The sequence below is a fragment of the Calonectris borealis genome, chromosome 12 (assembly GCF_964195595.1).
Source record: "Calonectris borealis chromosome 12, bCalBor7.hap1.2, whole genome shotgun sequence".
Classification (NCBI taxonomy): Eukaryota; Metazoa; Chordata; class Aves; order Procellariiformes; family Procellariidae; genus Calonectris; species Calonectris borealis.
This window is the reverse complement of record NC_134323.1, coordinates 22,520,015-22,543,887: the sequence shown is the minus strand read 5'-3', so window position 1 is coordinate 22,543,887 and position 23,873 is coordinate 22,520,015. Positions and strand designations below refer to the sequence as shown.

General features: G+C 38.7%; 1 protein-coding gene across 3 annotated transcripts in view; it reads right to left on the bottom strand.

Moving 5' to 3' along the window:
* Positions 1 to 23,873, bottom strand: part of NFAT5 (nuclear factor of activated T cells 5) — a 74,497-nt gene that overhangs the window by 32,560 nt on the left and 18,064 nt on the right. For 2 of the 3 annotated variants that reach the window (XM_075161713.1, XM_075161711.1), the window contains exons 2-3: positions 15,637 to 15,762; positions 2,052 to 2,610 (exon numbers count right to left, since the gene is read on the bottom strand). In XM_075161713.1, the coding sequence (XP_075017814.1) occupies positions 2,052 to 2,610; positions 15,637 to 15,762 (685 nt within the window). Of the gene's footprint in view, positions 1 to 2,051; positions 2,611 to 3,070; positions 3,133 to 15,636; positions 15,763 to 23,873 lie in introns of those variants that run through there. The other variant, XM_075161714.1, reaches the window with a different exon arrangement.

The following is a 23,873-nucleotide window of genomic DNA, read 5'->3' as shown; positions in this document are numbered from 1 at the left end:
ACACCACCGTCAATTCCTCCATTTCTAAAAAGGCTTTCGCAAATTCCAACAGTATCCACAGGAATATCTTCTTTTTCTTCCTAGTTTTTAAAGACAACTGACTAGAAGTCTCTTTTGAGGTAAATGCTACTTCCACTTCACAAATTAGCAAGGGTGCTTTCCTTGCTCTTTTCTCAAAGCCAAAAGTAAATGAACTCCCTTGGCTGAACTCCATCAGGCTGGAAAGTTAAAAAAAAAAGTCACTACTGTGACCTAGATTTGTACTGCTAAATCTCCATATTTCAACTGCAAAATTAAGTTTTCTAACAGCTTGGCCATTTCTTGTCCCAGAGCTTTTATTTAAAGAGACAAATCTGTTACGCAAGAGTTTTGCTGCCATTCAACCTAGCCTGTATACAACACATTCGGAAAAAAATCATGCTTATCTACCCCTGCGTTCACAGAGTATTGCTGACAGTACCGATGAACGTTCACTGGTTAGCCCCTAATATTTTAGGGAATGTTATAGTCTTGTGATCTTTTAGATTGAGAACATACATGTTGTTCCAGAGTTTACTAAATCTCCCCTTTCTGTCCAGAGATCACATTTACAGTCACACAGTTCTTGCCTTTCGATAAAGTTTCTTCCCTTTGTACGGGAGAGCCTGACCTCCTTTGTGCTCGGCGGAGGTCGTTTCCTAGTTCCAAGCAGCTGCTTTACATACGCTAATTTGCTTCTTTGGGTCTACCATGTACTAATGTTTTACTTTATTATCAATTTCAGCTGGTGAAAAGGAGAGATGCTGGACAACTGCAGCCAAGCTTAGAGCAGTGGTTGTAAGAGAGACCAGAAGACCCAGAGGTCCGAGGAGACTGGAGCAGACGGCGGAGCCAACGCTCCTGGTACCAACCAGCTCGGCTTTTCCTGGTGCAGAACCCAGGCCAGCACACTCTGGAGAGTTTCTCAGAATCACTTTCTCATAGTGAAATTTTAAGTATGGAACTGCAAATGACCCTGGGAATACAGACTCCAGGCTCTTTCCCTTTGGAATATGAGAAGTTCATAATCTTACCCATCAGTCAAATTTTAATATTCACCATTACTGTGATGAACATTAGAATGTACTGCGAGCACATACATAACAGTAAAAACAGAAACAAAATACACCCCCTCAAGGAAAAAAAAAAACCCACAAAATAAAAAAGCCCAATCTATCCACTTGACCATCCATCTTAAAAGTACTAAAGAAGCCACAAGTTAAAAAATAAAATAAAATAAAAAAATGTATCAACACACTACTGTAAACTGATGGACTTTTTCCTCTTTAAGCAGCTACTGAAATGCATTTAGTGAAGAGTGTGAAGTGGGAGAGATGAGAGACCACCACCCAGGCGTGCCCACGTACAGACACACGCATGCACACAACCCAGAAGCACAGAGAGAAACAGGATTAGAGGTTTATTTCTGAAAAAAATCAAATACAGAAGTGAATTCACAAGAAAAAACAAAATTTTGGTTCAGCATATCATCTTAACATTTTATAAAAAATTAAAGGATGTGTTAATTTAAATGATGAGAAACCTTAACAAGCCATTAACTTCTACTCCCATCACTCTCACTATTGGATAAATAGAGAGAGACAAACAGAAGCAGGTGAAGTGCACAGACTGAAATCCTCACATAAAATCCTGCAAAAAGCATTAAGATTTAGGGTGCGTCCAGTCCACTTCTGCCTTTCTTTTTAAACACGATAACGTTTTCATTTCCATTTTATAAATGGAATCGTGCAATCTTTTAGGAATTTCACTTAAATAAGAATACAGATGAGCTCATCAGTGCTGCGTCCAATTATTGCAGGAAAGTTTAGCTTTATCTTCTAAATAAACATTAACAAGTCTAATGAGAACTCATCATGGGCTAGGACGCAAAAGGGAACAGCAGAAAAGGGAAGGGATTTATGTGAGAACCTGAGTAGAACACTTGACGGGAAGTGGGGGCAGTTTTATTAGTTTGGTTTTACATATGGCGATAGAACTTTTTTTTTTAAAAAAAAAAAAAGGCAGATACCAACCCATTTCCTGCTTTTGAGTTGCCTTTGCTGTCCGTGCTGAGCTGAGAAAGGACATAGTGAGGCGCTTTGGCACTGTCGGCATCAAATATATCCATGTTGGACTCTTCACAATCTCGACGTTTGATCCCTGGCCTCTGCTTTGGATTTCGTTTGCGTGATTTACGTGGCACCTCAGTGTTATCATTGTAGGAACTGGTACTCATGTTACTGAAGTTGGAGGGTGAATCCTCCATCCACATACTGCAGCTCTGCTCTGACTCCAATCCACACCCCTCATCCTGGCAGGACATCCGACTGTTGTCCAGCAAGTCCTCAGGTGGTGGCGAGATGTACAGGACTGTGTGTCGCTTCGGCGTTGACTGCTGCTGCTGGGCTGTGTTACTGGTTAACTGCTTTTCACTTACCCCTCTGGTACTTACCCCCACGGCTGAGGAGCAGCTCTCCACTTGCATAGCCTTGCTGTCGGTGACTGAGGTAGAGTAAATGGTAGGACTGGAAGAGGTGGTAAAGGAGCTGCAAGCACCGCCCATGGAGGAAGAGGAAGGAGCTGAAGAAGCATCTGCGGTGTACAATTCAGAAGTAAATACAAGATACATGGTTCTGTGTGTGCTGGCTATAGCAGTCCCATTGAAATAAAGTGATTTATGAACCGATTTCTTTCCCCCAATAAATATTTGGAATTTGGTAAGTTTTAGAATGTAAATGCTTAAAGCAATACAGCCTAGCCAGTACAGTACTTTGGAAATGTCCAAATAAGACTTGGTATGATCCACTGTAATCAACTTTTTTAAAACTTAATGTTAATTCATAAAAATGGCCGCAAGTAAACAGAGCTTTCATTGCCTCAGCTGGACTAGTTATTTGTGTAGAAGCCATTTCATCTAAAATAATGGAAGCCCCAATGCAAAAAGCTTATAATCCACATTCAATGCCAATTAAACCATTTATTGTTGGAATTTTTTATTTTTGAAAAAGACGGGACTGTGCTTAGCCACAAAATATTAAAATAAGTTTCTAACCTATGAAGCAGAGAACTACAGGTCATTTTTAATGCAGACACTCCCTGCTTCAGAGGCAAATCCTGGAATAAAAATATGAGAAAATAAATGAGAAAAAGAGCTGCTGATTATTCCATCATAAATGAGAAATAAAATATAAAATCAACTGAGTTGGTAGGCAAAATGGAACTGGTATCAGTCACTATGACATAGCTGTTTATTTTGAAGGCTCAAAACAGGGATGAAATATCTGTATTGCTGATACAAGAAGGCATGAAATTTCTGTAATTTGACTCTTTCAGTCACTGAGACTGATTTCTCTCAGACTTTCTTAGCTGAGTCCCTTATGCATACAGAGACAGCTTGGGACAGACCTCTGAAAAATTCATATTCAGCAGGAGATTTTAAACAATGTGATTGTGACTTCTCCGGAGGTCACAGAGATCAATCTGGTTTAGAAACATGAAAGGACACCTAAATGATTAAAACAAGACCCTGAAGATTTCTGGAGAACAACATAATCATTTCCACTGAAGAATTTTAATGCACTAATCAGCTGAAAACATAGGCTAAAACATTTGAGAGGAAGCAGTATGGACAAAGTAGGTCTTTATTTATTTGTTTAAATCAGCTGTAGCTCACTGAGGAATAACTTACTGAATTTTATATTCAGATTTAAACTTCCTCGGGGGGAGTGCTATTTTCTGTATTTCTACGCTGCTGACCACACCTTACACAATAAACCAGACCCATAGAAATAATCTAATTTTGGAAACAAATTGTACATAATATGTATACATAATTACACAATATGTTTGTTCAGCTAGCGACTGGTGCCGTAGAGGTAACACCTATTATTAAGAGGAACATGATGTTTTCCTTTTTGTTGTTTGTGATTTTTTTAAAATCCAAAATACTATATTAATCTCTCAAGTTTAAAAGGTTTAAAGATAGTTGAACTATTTTATCCAATTTAAGCTATTTATAAGTAACAGAATGAAGTATGTTCAGCCACGATATATATATTTAATTAACAGCAAAACTTAGCAAACCTTCCTATAAATCATCCTACTTGTGATTACCAGGGGGCATCAATGACTGATGATAAAGAATTATTAAACCGTTACTGTTTCTTACAGCTTTTCTGTGCTAAATGAATTTAAAAGTAAACATACACTACTTCAGATTGTAAAATTTAGTGGTCGTTACAGTTTATTGATAAACTATCCTGCTTTTATCTTCATAGGAAGTCCCTTCCCCGAACCTCCCAGTGAACCAGGAGCAGATGAATGATACCAGTTCCATTTTCCAGTTTGTTCTTTGGCAAATATAGTGGCTGAAATTGGAGAATTCAGTCACTTTGAACTGCATTCCAATTTAAAGGCAAATTTATCCTTTCTGTATCATGCATTAATGCAATGCTTTTCTCAAAAACATTTACAGGATTGGCAAGAACTGTTAAATCTAGATATTCATTTCAGTGACAATATTTAGGAGCTGATTTGCAGCCACTTTGAGTTGAGAAAGATCGTTGCTATTTGGGATGTTTACTTTGTTTTGTTAAAATAGAATTAGTTTCCATTCATCATTTATACACTCAAACAGAAAGAAATAGAAATATGCAGCATGCATACAGCATATATGCTGCACCCAAGTGTTTGCAAACCAAATACATGGAGCACACAGCAGTAACGCTGCAGAACTGGATTACTGAATAGCGATATTTCCCCTATTTAAAATCAATTCCTCTTTTAACGGATGAAACAGAGTATCACGCACAATACAACGCAGTGTATGCACGTCTCGTGTTTGCCTGTCCGTGACAAAGACTTTGACAAGAGCAGGGCTCTAGAATCAGAAGACTTTTCCTCCAATAGATTAATATCAAAGATCTTTCTTTTTGCAGCAAATACTGGGAATGTTTTAGAAAGGTCTTTTCAGAGACTTATAAGAAAAACTTGAAGTGACAATCCATACACAGGTCTGCATTGGAACAGGTATGCCAAACACTGATCACACCCTGCATATCAAACGGTTCAATGCATACCCTGTCCAGAAATGCAACAACTGTACTTTTCCCTCACTTTCCTAGGAAAAAAAAATAAATACGTCACTAAACAAAATATTTTTCAATATAAAGCTAAAAGAGCTGGTAATGGTATCATTATTTTAGGGTGCAGCATTTTGCAATATTCAAGTTGCTATCGTTATTGCTATCCAAAACAATTTCTCCTCCAGGTTTTTTTCCTAAAAGTTAAGAAGCATGTATGTGTATGAATATGTGTATATGTTTTTCCTTTATACATTTAAAAAGGAAAGAAATACTGTCCCTTATAAATTCATTACACTCTCCACCATTTATCAGACACTACCCTGTGTAACAATAAGATTAGATTATCGAAACAGTATCAAGTTAAACAGTAATGGCAAGAAAACCACTCTCTTTAGCCTTATATATTCTCAAACGAATGCCATTACCATCCATAAACATGCAAGTGTTTTAAAGCACATACAGACCAGTGTCTTCTTTATTATAATAACTAAAAATATGTAAGAAAGTATGACAAATATTACAGCTAATGAAATAAACTGGCTATATTAGAACAATCAAACACATAAAGTTAAAATCTATTTTGGGAGATAAATTAGTAATTGCTTTAGTAACATTTTAAGTTACGCAAATACTAAGAAACACAGTAAAATTTATGTTTTCTCACAGTCTGCAGGCCTTTAGCCAACTCATCTTCCTTTGAACTAATAAATAAATAAATGGGGTCAACCAAATACAAATTCACAAAGTTACTATAACGAATAAACCACTATATGCTTTACGTGGCTCCCATTTTGTTTTATCAATTTATTCTAAAGCCAGTGACAACACATGCATATCTGATACCCAAAGGAGATCTCTTGGTTGAATATGCTGCATTTTGGGGAAAAAAAAAAGTCTATTCTAAAGTTTTCAGTAATTCAAACTTGACTGGTATTGCTTTAAAAGGTGAGAGCATTTTGCATTTCCTGGTTTCGACGTTTTGACATTTTCCCCAACATGCAGATAATAAACAAAATATAAGCAGTGGACATCCAGTGTGAGGGGTGTACTGGTCGCTGGTCTGTCAAGTTAAGAGTGGAAACATACACACGCCTTTCCCAGTTTAAGCATTTCTTTTATTTGAGGTTACTTTCTTTAGACAGAGTTAATGGGAATTGTTACAGGTGGCTCTTTCGTTTGCAATTTAACAGTGCTTGCAATGACAAATATATAGTTTAAATGAGTATGTACATTTTGAAATATAAGACTGAATATATTTTAACACAGCCTCAAAATAAAAATTGCTTTCAGAGCAGCAACACTGAATAGAAGCCAGATGCATGTTATGGCAAGTATGCAGCCACAGTATTATAAATTAAACGTGCACCAGCATCACAAGGTGGCTTTTTTCCTTTTTCTTAATAAAAAAATTACAGAGAAAACTACTTCCACATTAGAGCAACTTTGATCACTGTTGAAACTAAACCTCCTGAATCTATTCATTGCCATCACTGTAACATGTAAGGTAATTGAAATAAGTAATTCGGAACGTGTTGTCTGTCCTACAAGCTTTTTTCTCCTCTAAGAGAGGCAGAACGATCTCAAACAGTTCAGTGTAAGTCCTGCTTCCATTTTGGACATCATAATTTACACATCAATAACAAGCAATTCTGTAATGTGTAAATGAAAGATAGAAAATAACCAAGAACTAACAAGCTAAGTGGTTAGTGCTGGAGTTCAGAATGCAAATAAAGCTAACCAATTACTCCGCACTACTCCTAGAAAGACTAAATTTCAAAGAAATTCCAGTTGGTCATGATACCAGTCATTTGTACATTTGCTTCCCAGAAAGTCTAAAAAGGTGCCTACCGCTCCCAAACATTTACCTCACTCTCAGGCAGTGAACGGAATTACATTCACAACCAAGAGACTGAATAATTCAGGTTCTTTCTGAAAACAAAAAGCAGCCAAAAAGCAGGCAGTGGAAGAAGGGATGCAACACGCATGTGGCACGAATGCATGCTGCTAAAAATCACAGGCTAATATACTATCAGAGACTGAGGGAACACATAGAAAAGAGCATCCCCATGAGCAAATCAGTGCAGTCTTTTTCTTTTCAATAACGTAAAGCATTGTACAAAGAAAATTTATTATGTCCTGAGTTAGCAACTAAGGCAATGACATGTATTTCTATATCCTATTATCTTGTGAAGTCAAACAAGGCATTCAGCCTCTAAAAAAAGGTCTGGAAGCCAGGAGAAAGAAAAAAAAAAAAATCCACTACTTGGCAATGAGGGAGTCCTGTCTTTAGGTAACACTTATGTGAAGCCAATCCTGAAATCCTTGTTCATTCTTTCCAAAGAGATCCTTAAATACAACAAGGATTGCCAAGTTCTCAAAAAGAAACAAACAGTCTCCTGATGACTTTTTTTTTTTTTTATTACAGCTGGAGTGCAAAGCAAGTCATTTCCTACACTGGAAAGCTTAAGATCGCGAACGCAAATAAATTGGAGATATTTTTGTTTTTACAAGTTTTTCAGTCACCTCTGCATGAACAGCCAGGACTAGCAAAAAGCCATTAGAGAACTCGCCTTTTTCTCAGAACCTAGCCTGCATCCCATGCGATCCCCTACGCTATGTTCAGAAAACAATTAAGAGTCAAAAATGAAAACTCACCACACTGGGTGAGGTTTAGGTGGTGTAAAAGCTTAATATATGAAGCATACCCTTTTATTAAATGTGTTAATTTATTTATGTGTCATGTTTTTTATAAGACTTTTGCATGTTAATTGGTTTACTTGAACCACTGGACAAAAGAACAATTTCAGCCCAAAACGAGAAGGATACTATGTGCAAAATTTCCACCATCAACCCTTGTGTTGCCAAAGGTTTTAAAGGTAAAAACCAGAACTTACAAAGTGGCTGCAAACCTGCTTTCAACACCTCACATGCCAAACTTGGGTTTCTACTTTTCTTCTTCTTGTATTACTGATGTAATGTCAAAAACTTTTCCAAAAAGTTTAGTTTCAAATCAGTATTAATCCACTATTTAGAAATAAAACAAAACAAAAAAAAAAAAAAGAAAGAAAGAAAAGAGACTTATGAAGAAGTCTGAAAACAAGACCGACCTATACCCTGGGTGAGATTGGATGGGTTAAGTGTCTCTGGCACTATTTGTCTTCACTATTGACAGACACTGTCACACAACCCACCACTCGATGCCTGTCTCTGAATGGCGAAGCTAGAATGCAAGTTAAGTGTATTAATAGAGAAAAAAACTAGCATCCCAGCAAATATAATAAAGCAATCCAATTCACCAGTTATTAAAAACACTCAGATTCAAGATAGGTAGGTTAATTTAATTTACATTAAGCCCAACAGTGTAAATTCCCCTTACATTCACATGCTGAACCAAGCAGTGCATTATACTTTGGGTAAATACATCAATCAATCTGTTTTTGTTATAAATGACACCCGTTATCAAATTAATACTTAAGTTTAGGTATCTAAGTAGAACTTTTGTTAGTGGCTCACACACACACCAATTCCATGTATCTTAGATCCTTCCCCACTCGGAGCGATAACCAGCTGCATCCAAGCAAGTCAGAACTCTAGGACCCTCAGCTGCTCTTCTCAAGCTCTACCTGCCATCGCCTCAGCTCCCTCCACGGCCCGCTACCCCAAAAGAGTGACTGTACGACAATGTCAGGATCTGACAAAGGAGACGTCAATTTAAGAAACAGACGCTTTTGTTCTTTAGATACACCGCTGGTTTTTTTCCTAAGAACTCCTCTTGGCCTTCACGAAGTCTTCGGTGCTGCTACTTCAAGGAGGTGCCCAAATAATAGTACAGTGAGATTGTTCTCTTTCTGCCCTCCACTGGCTTGGTTTTTCGTTATTCATTAAGGAACAGGGAATTCTCTTCTCACAAAGTAATTCTCAAGCCTTTTTGGTGTAAGAATAGGAGCCACTTAATGCAAGAATTTGCCATAAAAAAACCCTCTCAGAATGATAAAACAGCATGTGTTTGATTAAGCAGTTCTGGAAAATTGAGTTTACTGACTATATGAGATCCAGGACGATTGAAAATAATCTAGAAAAGAAGAGATGATCTAGAGTACATCTATCTAATCCTTTACAGGTAATTATAAGGAAGCTCTGCTCCATGCAGAGGAGCAAGTATGCACTCAACACACATGCAATCCCATATAACTATAATGTTTTAACTGAGAACATGTTGTCTTAAAAAAGTTTCCATAAAACGGAAACAGTAAGAGAAATCTTTTTCCTTCTCATTTCCCAGGAGTGACTTCTCACCAGCAGACAGTTCAGAACGATGAAGGAACCTCTCCACCGCCCCTGAGCCGAACCTAATCACGGCCCGGCCTCTCCCAGACTAATGCAATCAGCTCCCCCTTAGCTCTTTCGGGCACGCGCTGTTGCCAGGAGCAATACCTACGCTTGTGCACATACATGTTAGGGCTAACAAGCCAGAGCGGCCAGCGCACGGCACTAATATACAGCACCAGGAAGATGCATTTTTAAAGAGCATTAGGATCTGGTTTAAATGAATTCTGCAAGAAAGAAGTATTTGACACATGACTGAAGCAAGCACACTGCAGACAGAAATCCCTGGAAGACATCCTCCTAGGAAATTACAGGAAGACATTTCCAACTGGGAGGGCGGTGGGAAGGGGAAGGGCAAAGCCTACAAAGAAATGGAAGTTTTTACAGGCATTGGAGATCAACTACAAAGAAGAATCTTTTCTTCTGATAATTTGTTTACAACATGTACTTATAAGCCCAGGATAATAGAATTAGTAGCAACACTGATATCCCCTTTGAAATTTCTGGTAATTATTTCTGTATCAACAGGAAAAACTGACTAATGACACCAGGAAGGATGATAAATTGACAAAATATTTTCATTAAAAATAAAAATTAAGAAGCCCGACTCCAGCTTCTCAGCAAAAAAAAAAAAACCAAAACCAAAAACAAAACAAAATTAAAAAAAACACCCCACGTCTCCATTTTGAGGTTTTACTAGAATCTTTAGCTTGAGAATGATGAAAAAGCCTTATCTTGGCAGTGGAAAACATGACCCATACCCCTTAGCACCCAGTCTCTACCCCACAGACAATGCAAGTATTTTTATCCATTTCTCTTCAGTAGCAATTGAGAAGCAAAGCCTCATTTTCATAATTAAAATGACCAAAAATGCTTATGGCAAGTATTTCAATAACAACTCTGATCAAAAAAGCCAATTACTCCTGTTTAGAACAAGTAGTTTGTCCCTTTAATTAAAAGGGAGCACAAAATTGACATGATCACAACAAGGTAAAACTTTTATTGTGTACCAAATATTTTCCCAGGATATAAACATAGATGTTTGGGAACCAGAAAAATTCCACACATCACAGATTAATGCATCCAAATACAAAGAATGCAAAAAGAGTTCAGTAAATACATTTCAGTGGCATAAAATCTGTTCCCCTTTTGTTACAGCAAGAACACTACTCTCTTTATGGAGAATTCAATTTGAGATAAGAACTGGAAACTGTCAGAATGGAAACGATGCAGGAAATACTGTCCTGGGGAGCCATACAAAAAATATGGAAAGATACATATTCGCCTCCATAGAAAATGGAAAGCAGCTTAAGAGATCATCAACAAGCTGAAGAAGCTCATTCCAAGACCTGCTACAGACAGAACGAACGGATGGTAAGCAGAAAAGCAAGTTTCTGTAACAGTTTTCTTCACTGGGGCTCAGAAGGTTTGAGCATTCCTGTTACTGGAGACAAAAGATGAAAATGCAACACTTGTTTAAAGTACATGGTCGAACATACTCCTGAATCATCCCCAAAAGACAAGAATAAGGTGTTGACCTACCAACTAGAAAGACACCTTTGAGAAAGGACTTAAATTAGCAGTGTGAATCTTAAGCATTTGAAGCACTTGTTCAATGTGTCTTGAGCAACACGAAAAAATTATTCAACCTTTAAGAACCAACCGAAAAGAATCAAGCATCCCTCCTTGCAACTGGAGCTTAAAAATATTGTGTAGAAGGCATTATTAAAGCTTCAGGCACATTTCTTTCATATAAAAAATCTCCAGGCCCAGCTTACAATGACATTTCTCAGCATGGCACCCTCATGCATTTCGAGAGTCTAGAAGATGATTCACATTTAATGTGTTTATGGTACCGCACCAGGCAAAATCCTCCTTTTCCTGTCCCCTGAACAAAGACACTTGTAATTCAAATAGCAAGCACAGAGAACAGTTTCTAGCGGTAAAACCAGATCCTTTTCCTCCTTTCTGCTTTCCAGAGGAATAACAGAATTAGAAGCTTGAGATAGCAGCTTAGGTTGTGAACATTGCAGCTCAAAATCCTAGAGTTCTGTTAAATTATACTTGCCTGTTTCAGAGAGTGGGATACCTCTTTTGTCTGGATTAATGAATATGAGATACACATTTATTAACAAATTAATGAAAATCCAATCAGCAACATTCCATTTCAATATTCTTAAAACTGTTGTGTAAATCACAAAACAAATTTCCAAATGGAAGAACTAGAAGTCTGCCCCTGCAAGTTCATCACTGCTAAAAACAGCCCATCCTGCTCCTCCAAAAAAACCAGCGAAGTTAACTGCAGCAATACTATTTCCCACCTATAATGGGATTTACATGGAACAAAATCCCACAGCGAAGTGACTGACAGAAAAGCCTCAAGTAAGTTGGATTTCAGCCAGATACTACCTTACTCTGTGTTTTGGGAAGCAGAAAACTGTGTTAACTATAACAGGAGTAGTAAAAAGCTCTCACCACTTCGCATCGCTCCCTGTAACGTAATCCTCTCATTATTGAGAGTAATCATATCTGACTTCTACATACAGTGTTGCTAGCAGCATTTCAAATTAGCCCTTCCTTTTAAAAACAAGAGTAAATGAGATTACTTACAATGCTATGGAGACTGAACTATCATTTCCCAAAAAAGTGAGGTTTTAGAGCAAGCAAGAGCTGACATAAAAATTAAAAAAGAGAGAGAGCCTTACACAAAACAAGGGAAAGATTTCAGATAGAGGAACACTAGGTTGCTAAAGTCATCTTTCCTCCTCACCCTATCATCTGTACAGTGTCAGCTCCTCGAAAATGTGCTATAGTCTGCTATTAAGGACTTAACATATACAAATGAACAGTCAATCTTGGTCTTTTAGAATATAAATGTAAAATATTTACGTTTTCCTGTATAAGCATACAGACAGCACAAAGCCCAGGCTGATTTTCCTCTTATTTTCCTGTTAAGAAATCAGAGCCCAGCCCAGCCAGACTTCTCATTACTACAAGAGGCAGGGTGACAGGGTTTGAAAATGTTGTAGCAACTTTTCAAAGACACTGTAGCAATCCTAAAACAATTAAAGAAAATAGTAAAACACGATAGACCCTTTTATCTAGAAACACAGTACAGCTACGGCAAGAATGCAGCCAAAATACTTGTGTCCTATTCTCTTGAGAAAGTGGAGAGATTCGGCTGCAGAAGAAACACACAGCTAACCTCAATAAAAAGCAAAGGCGCTCCCAGGATTCTGGAAGTCAATGGAGAGCACCGGGTAACGCTCCTGCTCCAAGGCAGCTGCGTGCTGCGGGTACCAGCATCAGTTCAGAAGTGCTGAGTTCAAGACAGCTTAGAGGAGGGATCCCAATCGACTGCTACACAGCAGGAATTTGTGGGAGGGGGGGCTATGGCTATAAAACAATCCACTGAGATCCACCGCAAAGACTAAATTCACCTCTCCTTGTACCCCCACCTACAACTTTTGTAAACATTGATGTTCCTGCCTCTGTTCCTAAGAGTGTCCCCCCAGCTTTAAAGAGAAAAAAAGTCTGGCCTCTGACTTCCAGAAATACCCAACCATCTGTCCACCCTTGGAGTATAATATATCTTATATATGTATTATTTCCCAACACCAAAGGGAGGAACTGGGACTGTTCTTCTCAGCTTTCTGCTCTGTCCCTATAGTTTTGGAACATAGCCTTCGGACCTGTTTTGCAGGTAAACATTTATCTAAGATACATCTATTTTCTTTCAAGGATGTGGTGGAGGACAGGAGAAAAACAAAACCAAACAAAACCCTCACTAATATGTTACCCTAAGACTATTTAACTGATATCATTCATTGGCCAAAATGATGAGGTTGAGCCTTCCCCGAGTCCGATGGGAGTTAGGCACCCACTCCCCCGTAACAGCACCAGCAACCTGCTTTGGGCTGGGGCTCACCTCTCCTTGCACGTGTACGCAGCACAACCCGCTGCTGAACGAGCTTGGTCATCACAGCTCTATGTTTTTATAGAAGACCAAGATTCAATTGCTCTTGCCCTCGCTGTAGCGGAAAGTGGCATAAGCAATGAAAACAAAACTAGTCTTTGCTCTGATTAAGGTTTTTTGTTCGTTTGGTTAGGTTTTTTTAAGAAAAATTTTTAACAACTTGGAGAACTGTAGTTGCTTGTGCTTAATATTTCTGATCCTGATTTTAACAGCACCCAGAAACTGAGCTGTCTCGTCACAACACTGATGGAATGTCTCCAAAGCCAGAGTTCAGTAAACAATTTAAGCCAGCACAAACTGACAGCCACTGAGAGAAGCTAGCTCCACCTTTTCCGACTGCTCCCTCTTCCCCGTATTACTCCTTTCCTTGTGCCACCAAAAGCATTTGTGCAGACCTGCCGTGAACCCATCTGGGACAACTCTAACCTGGAGCAGGTCCCTGATCCAGTGCACTCTGCACCACACACATGGAAAGCTCTTCTTCTGGCAGCGGTATCAGCTTAAAGTCTTTGTGAAACTACGCTCTCTCTGACACTGAAAAGTGTTCTTAATTGAACGAGTAGGTCTCCTTTCAGTGTTAACAAAAAAATCTCAACACTATTTTCTGAAGTTTTTCATTCAAGAAAATTGTGCTGCAGTTTAACCCAAAAACAGCTAAAATATTCTTAGGTTTTTTTAAAAGGAACTGGACTGGCTGTTAGCAGACACTAAATACCTGGAGGTAACAGACATTTAGTTCCATTCAAGTTTTTAAGTCTTTTCTGTTAGATACAGAATTAATTAGCAGTTCAAGTCTATCTGTGGATTTAGAGTGTAACAGGGTTTGTGGGATTTTTTTGTTCGCTTGTTTTTAAGATACATGTTTCTGCAGGATTTGGTTGCTGCTATGTCTTTGAACCAAACCGATCATTAAGTATCTTGATTTTAGAAATATATCCCCAAATTATTTTTTGAATAAGTGATATAAAAATACCAAATCCTCTCAATATAATAAATAAAAACATCAAATTATTTCAATGACTGAAGTTCCACTGTGCACAGTTAAATCCACAGGTTCTCTCAGAAGAGGTCTGGCAAAACATGAATGGTGAGCAGTGCTGTAAAGTTTCTCTGACAAGTCTACCAATCACTTCAGCTTCTGATCAGGATTCCTGTACCATGCAAATCTGGGAAACATTCTCACACAAACGTTTAATGCATATGAACTCATAGAGAGGAAAAAGAATAATGCAGCTATCCGATTCCTCACCTTAAATATATACATTTTTCTCAAGCAACAATTTAAGGCCAATTAGGAAAGTGGAACATGACCTTGTAAGAAATATGGGGATCAAATTATGCAAAAAAACCTTATCCAATGAAGAAAGATGCATCAATCATGAGCATGATGATTTTCCCTTTTCTCCTCATTGCACAAATGTTTACTAATATATACAAGTTACTGACAAGAATTCCAGATGCAAACCAGCACTAAGGCTAACCTCATAAATCAGAACTTTGCCCTTAAATCCCCACTTTTTTATGTTTCATAAAGATCAACGATGGAGTCTTTAGACTAAAGTCTAAAACATGACTGGGAGTAAGATAAAGATGAAGATAAAAAGGTCATGCCTCAATTTTATATGCTGTCAATTAGAAAAATAACTCATTTAAAGTTATCGGTTTATAAAAGTTCCATTCTGACATATATTCTCACATATCTGAGAATTTTGTAATACATTACAATAGAGAGTTATGTGTGAATGGAGTTTAAATACTAAGCCTTCTCAGGCCTCTTTAAGGAAAACATGACTTTTCTTCGTCCTTACAGTTTGGAAAAAGCTTCACGGCCCAAAATGTCCTCTCCCATTCCATTTTTTATCCTAGCTAGAATTCGGTGTTTCACAGTCAGTCAGCATTGTGCCTTAGTTCCAAATTGGTATTTATTACCACTGAAGGCAGAGTACATTCTAGGAGTTAGCAGGCCTATGCTGCGTAATAACAGAATAGCAAAACAGATAACTTTTATCTTCATAGGAAATATATATATGAAATACAGCAACCATTAATATAGAACACCTGATAATTTAGATCACCAGTTTAGTTTAATTTATATTACCTAAATTCTCCTAGAATGAACTCTGTTACTTCTCCACAAGCTCTTTTTTACAATCAAAACTTTGCCAGCACTGTTCATGTTGGCCAGAATGTTACAAACCTTAACAAAGCAACGGAATAAATGAGAATGCTTACCAGCAGCAACTACAGCTGGAGGCGGCGAACCTGCCTCGCCACCACTTGTTTGGCTCATGGATGCTACAGATGTTTCTCTGGAAGGTGGTAACTGCAGCTCCTTTGGGAGAAGGTCATAGACAGATTCTGTTGAACAGAGGGAAGACAAAAAGGATTTAATCAAAAATGTATTCATGTTCTTTAAGAGAAAAGAAATAACGTTTCTGCCTAAAAGGTACGAACCATAATCCAACTTTTTCAGAACCTTTTGAAAAAGTTACATTAAGCACTTGGAGATCTTAACATCATGGAATAAAGCTATTTCAGAAAACAAACCAACCATGAAAACATTAAGATACACATTCTCAAGACCAAAACAAAAGGACACAAATTTGTTCAAACAAAGAAATAATTCATGAACTTCCACAGACACTGCACTCATTTAGAATGAAGGGGCAGAATCACGTGAGAAGCAAAGACAAACCTGTTCTCAGAATTCAAACTGTGCAACTGACCTCCAAAGAAAAAGAGACTAATTTAGTACCACCACCCACAGAATATCCTATAAAGTCTTCCCATGTAATAAGCGTCAATTCTTATTATGTAAGATCCCTTACTTCCATTTATCTGCAACTTTTTTTTTTTACCTCAAACCCTCCTGTAATCTCATGCAGATGCTCCAAAGAAAGCAGTCTCCATTAACAAAAGGGCTCGTGCCGGTCCATTTTACACAGAAAGCTCCCTGACACAACTGCGGCAGACCCTGTGCAGTAGTACAACCTCTAAGAAATTTTTTTGCAACTTCTCATTGTGAAACAGCTATGGCCCCACGCACAGCTCACCTGACAGAGCCTCAGCAGCCAAGACACAAGAAGTGAAGTCAACAGCCTCATGTTCAACCTGCTTCTCCGTGCCTACTGACGGCTCAAAGCAAGTCCCTGCCTACAGCCAGATGGCCACTTCGGAGTTCAATTAGCCAGGGCTCTCACTGCACCCAGGCCTGAGAACCTATCACTGCCTTACTCCGAGCGAGAAACACCTCCCCTCGGGCACGAGCACCCGCTGTGAAGGCACCTCTTCCAGGGGGTACCCCAGAGACATCATTTCAAACACCCCATTGGGAGATGTAAATAACCGAGATGAACAGCTATAAACTAACCAAACAACTCTACACCACGCAACTTTATGAAATTCCTTTATGTGTATTATTTAGGTGCCTGAGACAGATATGGAAAACTCAATGTGCATTTTTTTAAGTTTTCTACCCTACGAAGCAACAGTTATACTCAACCGATCCTAAAGCAAAATATCCTTGTGCAGCATTTCTTCTGTAAAAGTAATTTAACTGAAAACCCACAGAGTTGTTAACTAAAAAGCTTTATCCACAATTAGGCCCTGTAATAAGTGAAGCATACGACAAATGCACAGGTATATACACTCCCAGCAACATATAATTGTATTACAAATATAACACATACCAAATGCTGGTTATGCCACAATCCAGAACAGTTACCGTACTGGGTAAGAGTGAAAATACTCCCACCACGCCATGGCATTAAAAGAGCCCAAGAAAACTTTAATGCTTTTTACAGGATACTACTTGTCTGTTATGCACAAAATCACAAGCAACTACCACCAACAGCTGCAACTGGCAGTGAGGTGTAACCGGAGTTAGCTCCACGGCCTGTCCAACGTTTTCCTATCAATGCTGCAAGATTTTTTTTTTTAATTATTAGTTTTTACACCCACTTTTCAGAGAAATAACTTTACAGTAATGTGACAAATAAACAGAACAGAACTTTTTTTTTTTCAATTTAAACTGATGATCAAAACATTGGCAACCAGAGGTTGCAATCCAAATCCCAAGCAGAAATCCCTGCAGAAGTTTTCTGTAAGAGTTACCCGTAATGGTGAGACAATGTACAAGCAAAATATTTTGAGACAGCTCAAGTTAACTAACCATAAATTCATAGTTTTATTCTTTGGAAAAATATGGGAAAAAATATTTACTTGTGCTTAGTGAAGATCTTAAAAGGTATGAAAGGCAAAGGGAACAGACAGGCATTTGTTCATACTTTTGCTCCTGTTTTACTATGAGGAACAGCTGCATTAGCATTTCCCTCAAAGATGAGTGCCCTTTTTAAAATTAATTTTTTCCTCAACTATTTAGGCCTGATTTCTCACTCTTCTGAACTAGTGATTTTCAAAACCATAAAACTGGCTTTCAAAGTAAAATAAATTATACCAGTTTAAAATTGGTTATGTAAAGATATGGTTACAATGGTGCTTCTCGTTTTATACTTCATTTACTTTTCCCAAAAAAAGGTTAGTTCTTTTTTAGTGATAACGTATTACACTTTATTAAGCAGAAGCATTGCGTACTTTTTGTACGTATGAGCACTTATGTGGTTTAAACATACTCTAAATTTTAGTCTGTATTAAAAAAGGTGAATCATGCCTTTTTTATCTTACAATTTTTACTTAAGCTGCATGTGTATACAGACTTGAATCCAATTCAAAAATTAAAAACCAAAGTAAATTGCATTTAAAATTGTTACTAGCCAAAGACTATCTCCTTACGCCTGCTGTGCCAATGAGGGGAAAAAAGGGGGCTATCAAGGCACAGTTCTATTTTAAGATGGGAAGAGAGTGCAGAAAGTACAAGGAAAAAAATTCCATTGACTAAACAATCAAAAAGAAGTTATACTGATATTTGAACAAGAATGTCTAAGGAAGGTGAAGGAAGTAAAATTTTTTTTTGTTGTATTGAATACACTTCTGCCACTGAACCACAGTGCTAAATTCATAGGAAAGAGATGCAATAGGTGTCCACTCTTAGAACAGTAGGGACAACCACAGCGCTAGAAGATCAACTGTTACCTACTCTGCCTTGGGTAAAAAAAGTTAAAAAAAATTCTACTAGTCAAGTTCTGGCTGGACTGTCTACTGAAAAAGAGTGGAGAGGCTGCGCATCATCCAGCTTGCAAAAAGGAGCACATTTGATTTTGTATCGTTTAAGACTCTATGCAGTTGTATTCACAGCTTTAACAACAGGGAGGACAGTGTAAAATCCAGAACTGGGAAGCCAAGAAGCCTGGTTACTTCTTCAGATAGTCATTGTCCAGCGGTTTCTGCACTGGCACTATAAGGACAGTGCAACTTTTCAGCAGGTGTCATAGTACGTTCAAATCGGCTTTAACACATGGAAGCATTAGCGCGAGAACCCTATTACCGTACTTACGCTGACGGCTACTGGGGATTTGCAGTCTCCTCTTTCTTTCATAAGCTGTGAAGTCAGTCCTCATGTACAAAGCCCAGGGAAGATACATGAAAGAATGAAATGTGTGTTCGCACCTTTTTAAAAACAAGCCAGTCAAACTCATGCTCCCAAGCCAGCTCACGCTCTACAACCACAGAAATGCAGCCAGTGCTGCCTATTTTGTAGACATTTGTTATTTGTCATGCTGCATTCTGAGAAAGCTTCTGTGAACCACAAAATCCCAAGCAGTTTTCAGAGAAAATGTTTACTTATTTCCACCTTGAATGGCTCCTATAAGCTTGGCCACTGGCATAGCTATCAATATGTCAAAAAATTCTCCAAATAAAGTGTGGCGTTTGGAAACCACAAGATGCATGTGGGTCTAGTTTCTGCTGAACTACAAATTTTCTTCAAGATGAGTATCTTGAATCAAGAGACTGAAGAATGAAAGGTTCAGGGATTGTCCCAACAATGAAAAGCACAAATAGCAGCTGAAGAAAAATACAGTTATGACGCAAGAGGGTACTTCCCTACTTGACATCCCTGTGCCTCGAAGTATTATTGCCCCTGCAGCCAGCAGTTTGTACAACAGCTCCAGACAGCGATCCCTTGTAAATGAGCACCAGCCTTTACTCTGGCCGGCACAGGTACTACCACCTACAGGAGGTGAGTAAAATTCAAGCTCACTTCTGTCGAAAAACCAGCCACAGGTAGACGTTTGGTGCTGGAGCAGCTGCTGCGCTGTAATTACCACTCAAGGTACCTGTCACAGCCTCTCCTATGGAAAATTATGCCCATTCAGCTTTGTTGACAAAAAGTGATCTTCGCTCAAAGTGCACTCTGCAACAAATTCTTCCTACTAAGCCATCTAAGAAACCCACACGCTTCGCTGTGCCAGAGCTGGGAAGGCTGCTGCCTCTAGAGGAGTAGTAGCAATATTTAAAGCCGCTGCAGTGACTTGACAGGCAGCTCTGCTTATGCTGAATATTCTTCTACACCTCAGACACCGGAAGCAACTCACCAAGTATTTCGGTTATGCAAAATGCTTAGTGACGGGCCCCAAAATGAGGGATCATAACACAGCATGTGTGTGAGCATGTAAGTAAAGAAACCTTTATATTTTTATGTATATGTTGTATATGTACACACACATATATTTTCATTCCCTTCTGTTGTCTCTCAAGAAATCCTCTTTGAGGAGAGAGTTGCTCATCATCATAATTCTGTCATGACTCATAAGATATTTGGTGTTGATTACAAAGCCTCATTCCCAAAAGCTAAGTTACTAGGTAAGAGTGAGCTTTTCTCTTTGGGTTGGTTGTTGTGTTTTGTTTTGTTTTTTCTTTGTTTAAGAAATTTATTTTTAACTCTCAAACATGATGAAGGTTCTGTCCAGTTTGCTGCTTTAAAGGGATGCTCACATCCAAAACTCCCACAGCATATTTTTTCTCAGGGAACACATGACTTTAGCAGTAATCCACAAGAAGCACAATTATAATCTTTGTGAATAATTCTAACAATATGATAAAGAGAGGGAGGGACGGAAAAGCTAGCATTAGAATTGAAGCACATTCTCAAAGATCACAAGACCATTAAAAGCAAATCTTTAATTTCATGCCTCATTGATAAAAGACCAAAGTACTTGAAACCTGGTCTAAAATACAACACCCAGTGTTTATCCCAATACACTTGGATACCACACCTAAAATTGAAGGCGAGCCCTACACTTGGAAAAGAAGCTGGCATTAGCCTTGACAGCTGTAAATATGAGAGGTTGGAGCAAGCTGTTAGGAGGGAAGGAAACACTGCCATTAGGAAGTCGCTGCAGGTGCAGCCAGGAGAAGACAGACGTGGTGGAAGAGGCGAACAAACAGCACCATGAAGGTTCAAAACAGAGAGCACAGCCCTGGCCACCATCAATGCCTCCTCTGCCTCCCCAGTTCTTCCAGGCCTATCTCCCGCTCTGCTCTCACGGCTCCCCGTAACTTCCCTCCCCTCCCAGCAGCGCGTCAAATACTGCGTAAGAAAGTCCCAAACAGGAGTGAGGGAAAACGTGGGAGGTCTACTCGGTAACACAGGAAGAGGAAAAAAAGATCAAAGCCATGCGATTGACACATGGCAGAAATTTAAGGTCAAATCCAAACTTTAAGAAAAAAACCTCCTGGCTTTTCTTCAGAACAGATGTAGCTTCATAGTCTAAAACACGTCTTTAGTGAACTGGATTACCAGGAGCTATCATTTCAACACTTCTCTGAGGAATCTGAAATTGTTTGGATGCCTTTAAGAAAGCTTGCTGCAACAAACCTGCTTTTCACAAAAAGTTTCATTTGAAGTCTGATGTGTTTTCACCTAAACACAAGCCAATGTTTATATATGCTGCACTATAAATAGCATTAAAGCAAAAACTGACAAATTCCAGAAAGATTAGAGTTGTTACAAGGAAACTAATTCTTCCCCAGAGGATATAGTTTCCCTCCACGCCTGGTATCATGTTTAAATACCTAAAGCTCCCTCCCGTATTGATCAGCTCACCTCCATCACCATGTTTTACACACGTGTGTGCACACACACGAACGACGAGTATATGAAATTTTCTGCTGTAATTTTACATTTATTCATGTGGAAAACACCCACAAAGAAGAAAAAGCTGTTATGTAAATGCAGTATTACATTTGAAGGCAAAAATAAAAATTCAGCATCGTTATGTATTTCTACCTAATTAGCAACAAAAAAAAATGTAGACAGAATTCCTGTTTTCAGCAGCCACTGTGTTGAAGCAACAAGACAAGTTTCAGTCAGCTGACAGCACAAAGCGCCTTGTAACTTATTGCTGATTTCAAATCCCCTTGACCAATATATTAGTTGATCTCAAGTTTCTGGTTTTTTTGCTAGAAGTAGCTCCATTTATACCTAACATCTCCCCTAAACACATTTTCTTTCTCCATATAGGAAGAGAGGAACATGCATTTCAGGAATGCTGTTATTATGAAATATAAACAAGATCAACACACAAACTAACAAAATACTAACGATCAGCCAAGAGTCACACACGCTCATTTCCGCATACAAACCTTCACCTACATTCACATAATCAGTTTTTAGACATCCTATTTACAATAAACTCCCGAATCTCGTATCTTCTCTCAAAACACCTCAACTAGACTAACCAGAGAAGCCCAGGCTTCGCAAATTCTACTACTGAAATCAAGGACGCATGGGGACAGGCAGATTTACAAAAAGTGTTTTAAGTGTCAAATTTCTTCCCCTGCCCTTTATCCGATTATCCTACCCCTATAATCTCTCATCTGAGATCAGCTGCCTGTAGCTTTGATCTTCCTGCCAGTTACACTGACAGTTCAGAAAATTGTATTTCACATGGCTATACTGACCAGAAGGGCACCAAACATTAGGTCAATACCCAACACCACAAAATTTTAAATCTGAGGACAACAAGATTTTGTTAGTGTACTGCTTGAAACAGCACAAAACATTCAGAATTGAAATATGAATAAAAAATAATCAAGTAATATGATGCCGTACTTGCTTTTTATTGCAGCACATCAAAAACAGCACACCCGAGCCAAACAATAAGCACTCCAGTACACTTGGCTATCAGCAGGAACCAAGCCAGCATCCAGCCCCAAGTGAAAGGTATTCACCACCACTTTGCTCAAAAAACTGCAAGAGCGGCAACAAATCAAAGATACACAAAAGGATACACAACACTGCTAGAAGGGGATGCTCACCTAGTAAAAACTGCCACACACAACTGAAATCAGTTCATTTTAAATTAAGAGAACTGAACAAAAGCTATCTGTGAAAGGGCTGGATGCATTACGATCAGTCTGCACAAAAACATATCCTTGGGTCAACATGTATCTGGATCAGTCACAGCAGCTGGTGACAGGAGCTCTGTCTTGGAGGGAGAGAGAGGAGAGGCCCAGGAAAGATTTAGGCAAAGTAACTCAGCGAAGGTAGGCAACAGTGGGTGAAGCTGATCTGATGATATCGCAGTGGAAGTGCAAGAGGCTTGGTTCATGATGGCAAACTGAAATTTCTAAGTGCTCCTTCTCCTCCTATTTTACTCACTTCACCTTAGTGCACACACACAGTTGCCCCTTTGTAGGAATGTTTTTGGATTTCTACACACAGACTAACCAGGCTAAATTACAGTCATCTGGGCTCACAGCAAAATCTAAGTACTCTAGCCTTTCCCCATCACCACCAACAAAAAATACTAAAACTTTTAAACCATTCTCATCATCACGGTATCAAAGGACCTTTCAGAAACACACCATGCCTTGTCACTAGCAACATCAGGTTCCTTCTTACTAACTAGGAAACTGTAGTTCTATTTAGACCTTATTCTTAAGACCATAGCAGTTAAGCTTATGGAAGCAAAGGGAACACAACACAACTGCATCCTATTTGGGAGTGCTAAAACAACCATAAGATTCTGTGAGAAGCCACTGCAGCTTTGGACATGTCCCAAAGAAAGCCCCACTTTTTCCAAAGCACACGTATTCTCGCCATGGAGAGTGCTCTCTGTCATAACGAAAAAGGAGAATTCTTATTTCAGAATTCCAGATAACCTGTTATGGTCAGAACAGAAGCCACTTTCAAGAGAAAGTGTTAAATAACACAAGTTTAACACTGAGACGGAGATAGATTCTGTCACTTCAAGAGGACGGAAGGCAGGAAGAGGAAAGAGAAGTAGTTTCCCCAAAATAGCTAATGAAAGTAGTTGCAAATAATCCATTTAGCTGTAATGCAGCAAATCAAGTACACATGGATCCAGTATGCCATCACACACAGCGCTTGCAAGACTCTTCTGCAGCTACTCACATTTAATGACTCTTGAATGACTTTCCGGTTGCATCTACACAGGAATTTCAGCTATACAGATTAAGAACTGCAATTTCTAGTAATTTAGTGCCTCATTAACTCGTGCTCTGCTAGGACTGGTTCATGATATTACAAAAGAACTTGTCCATCCTTC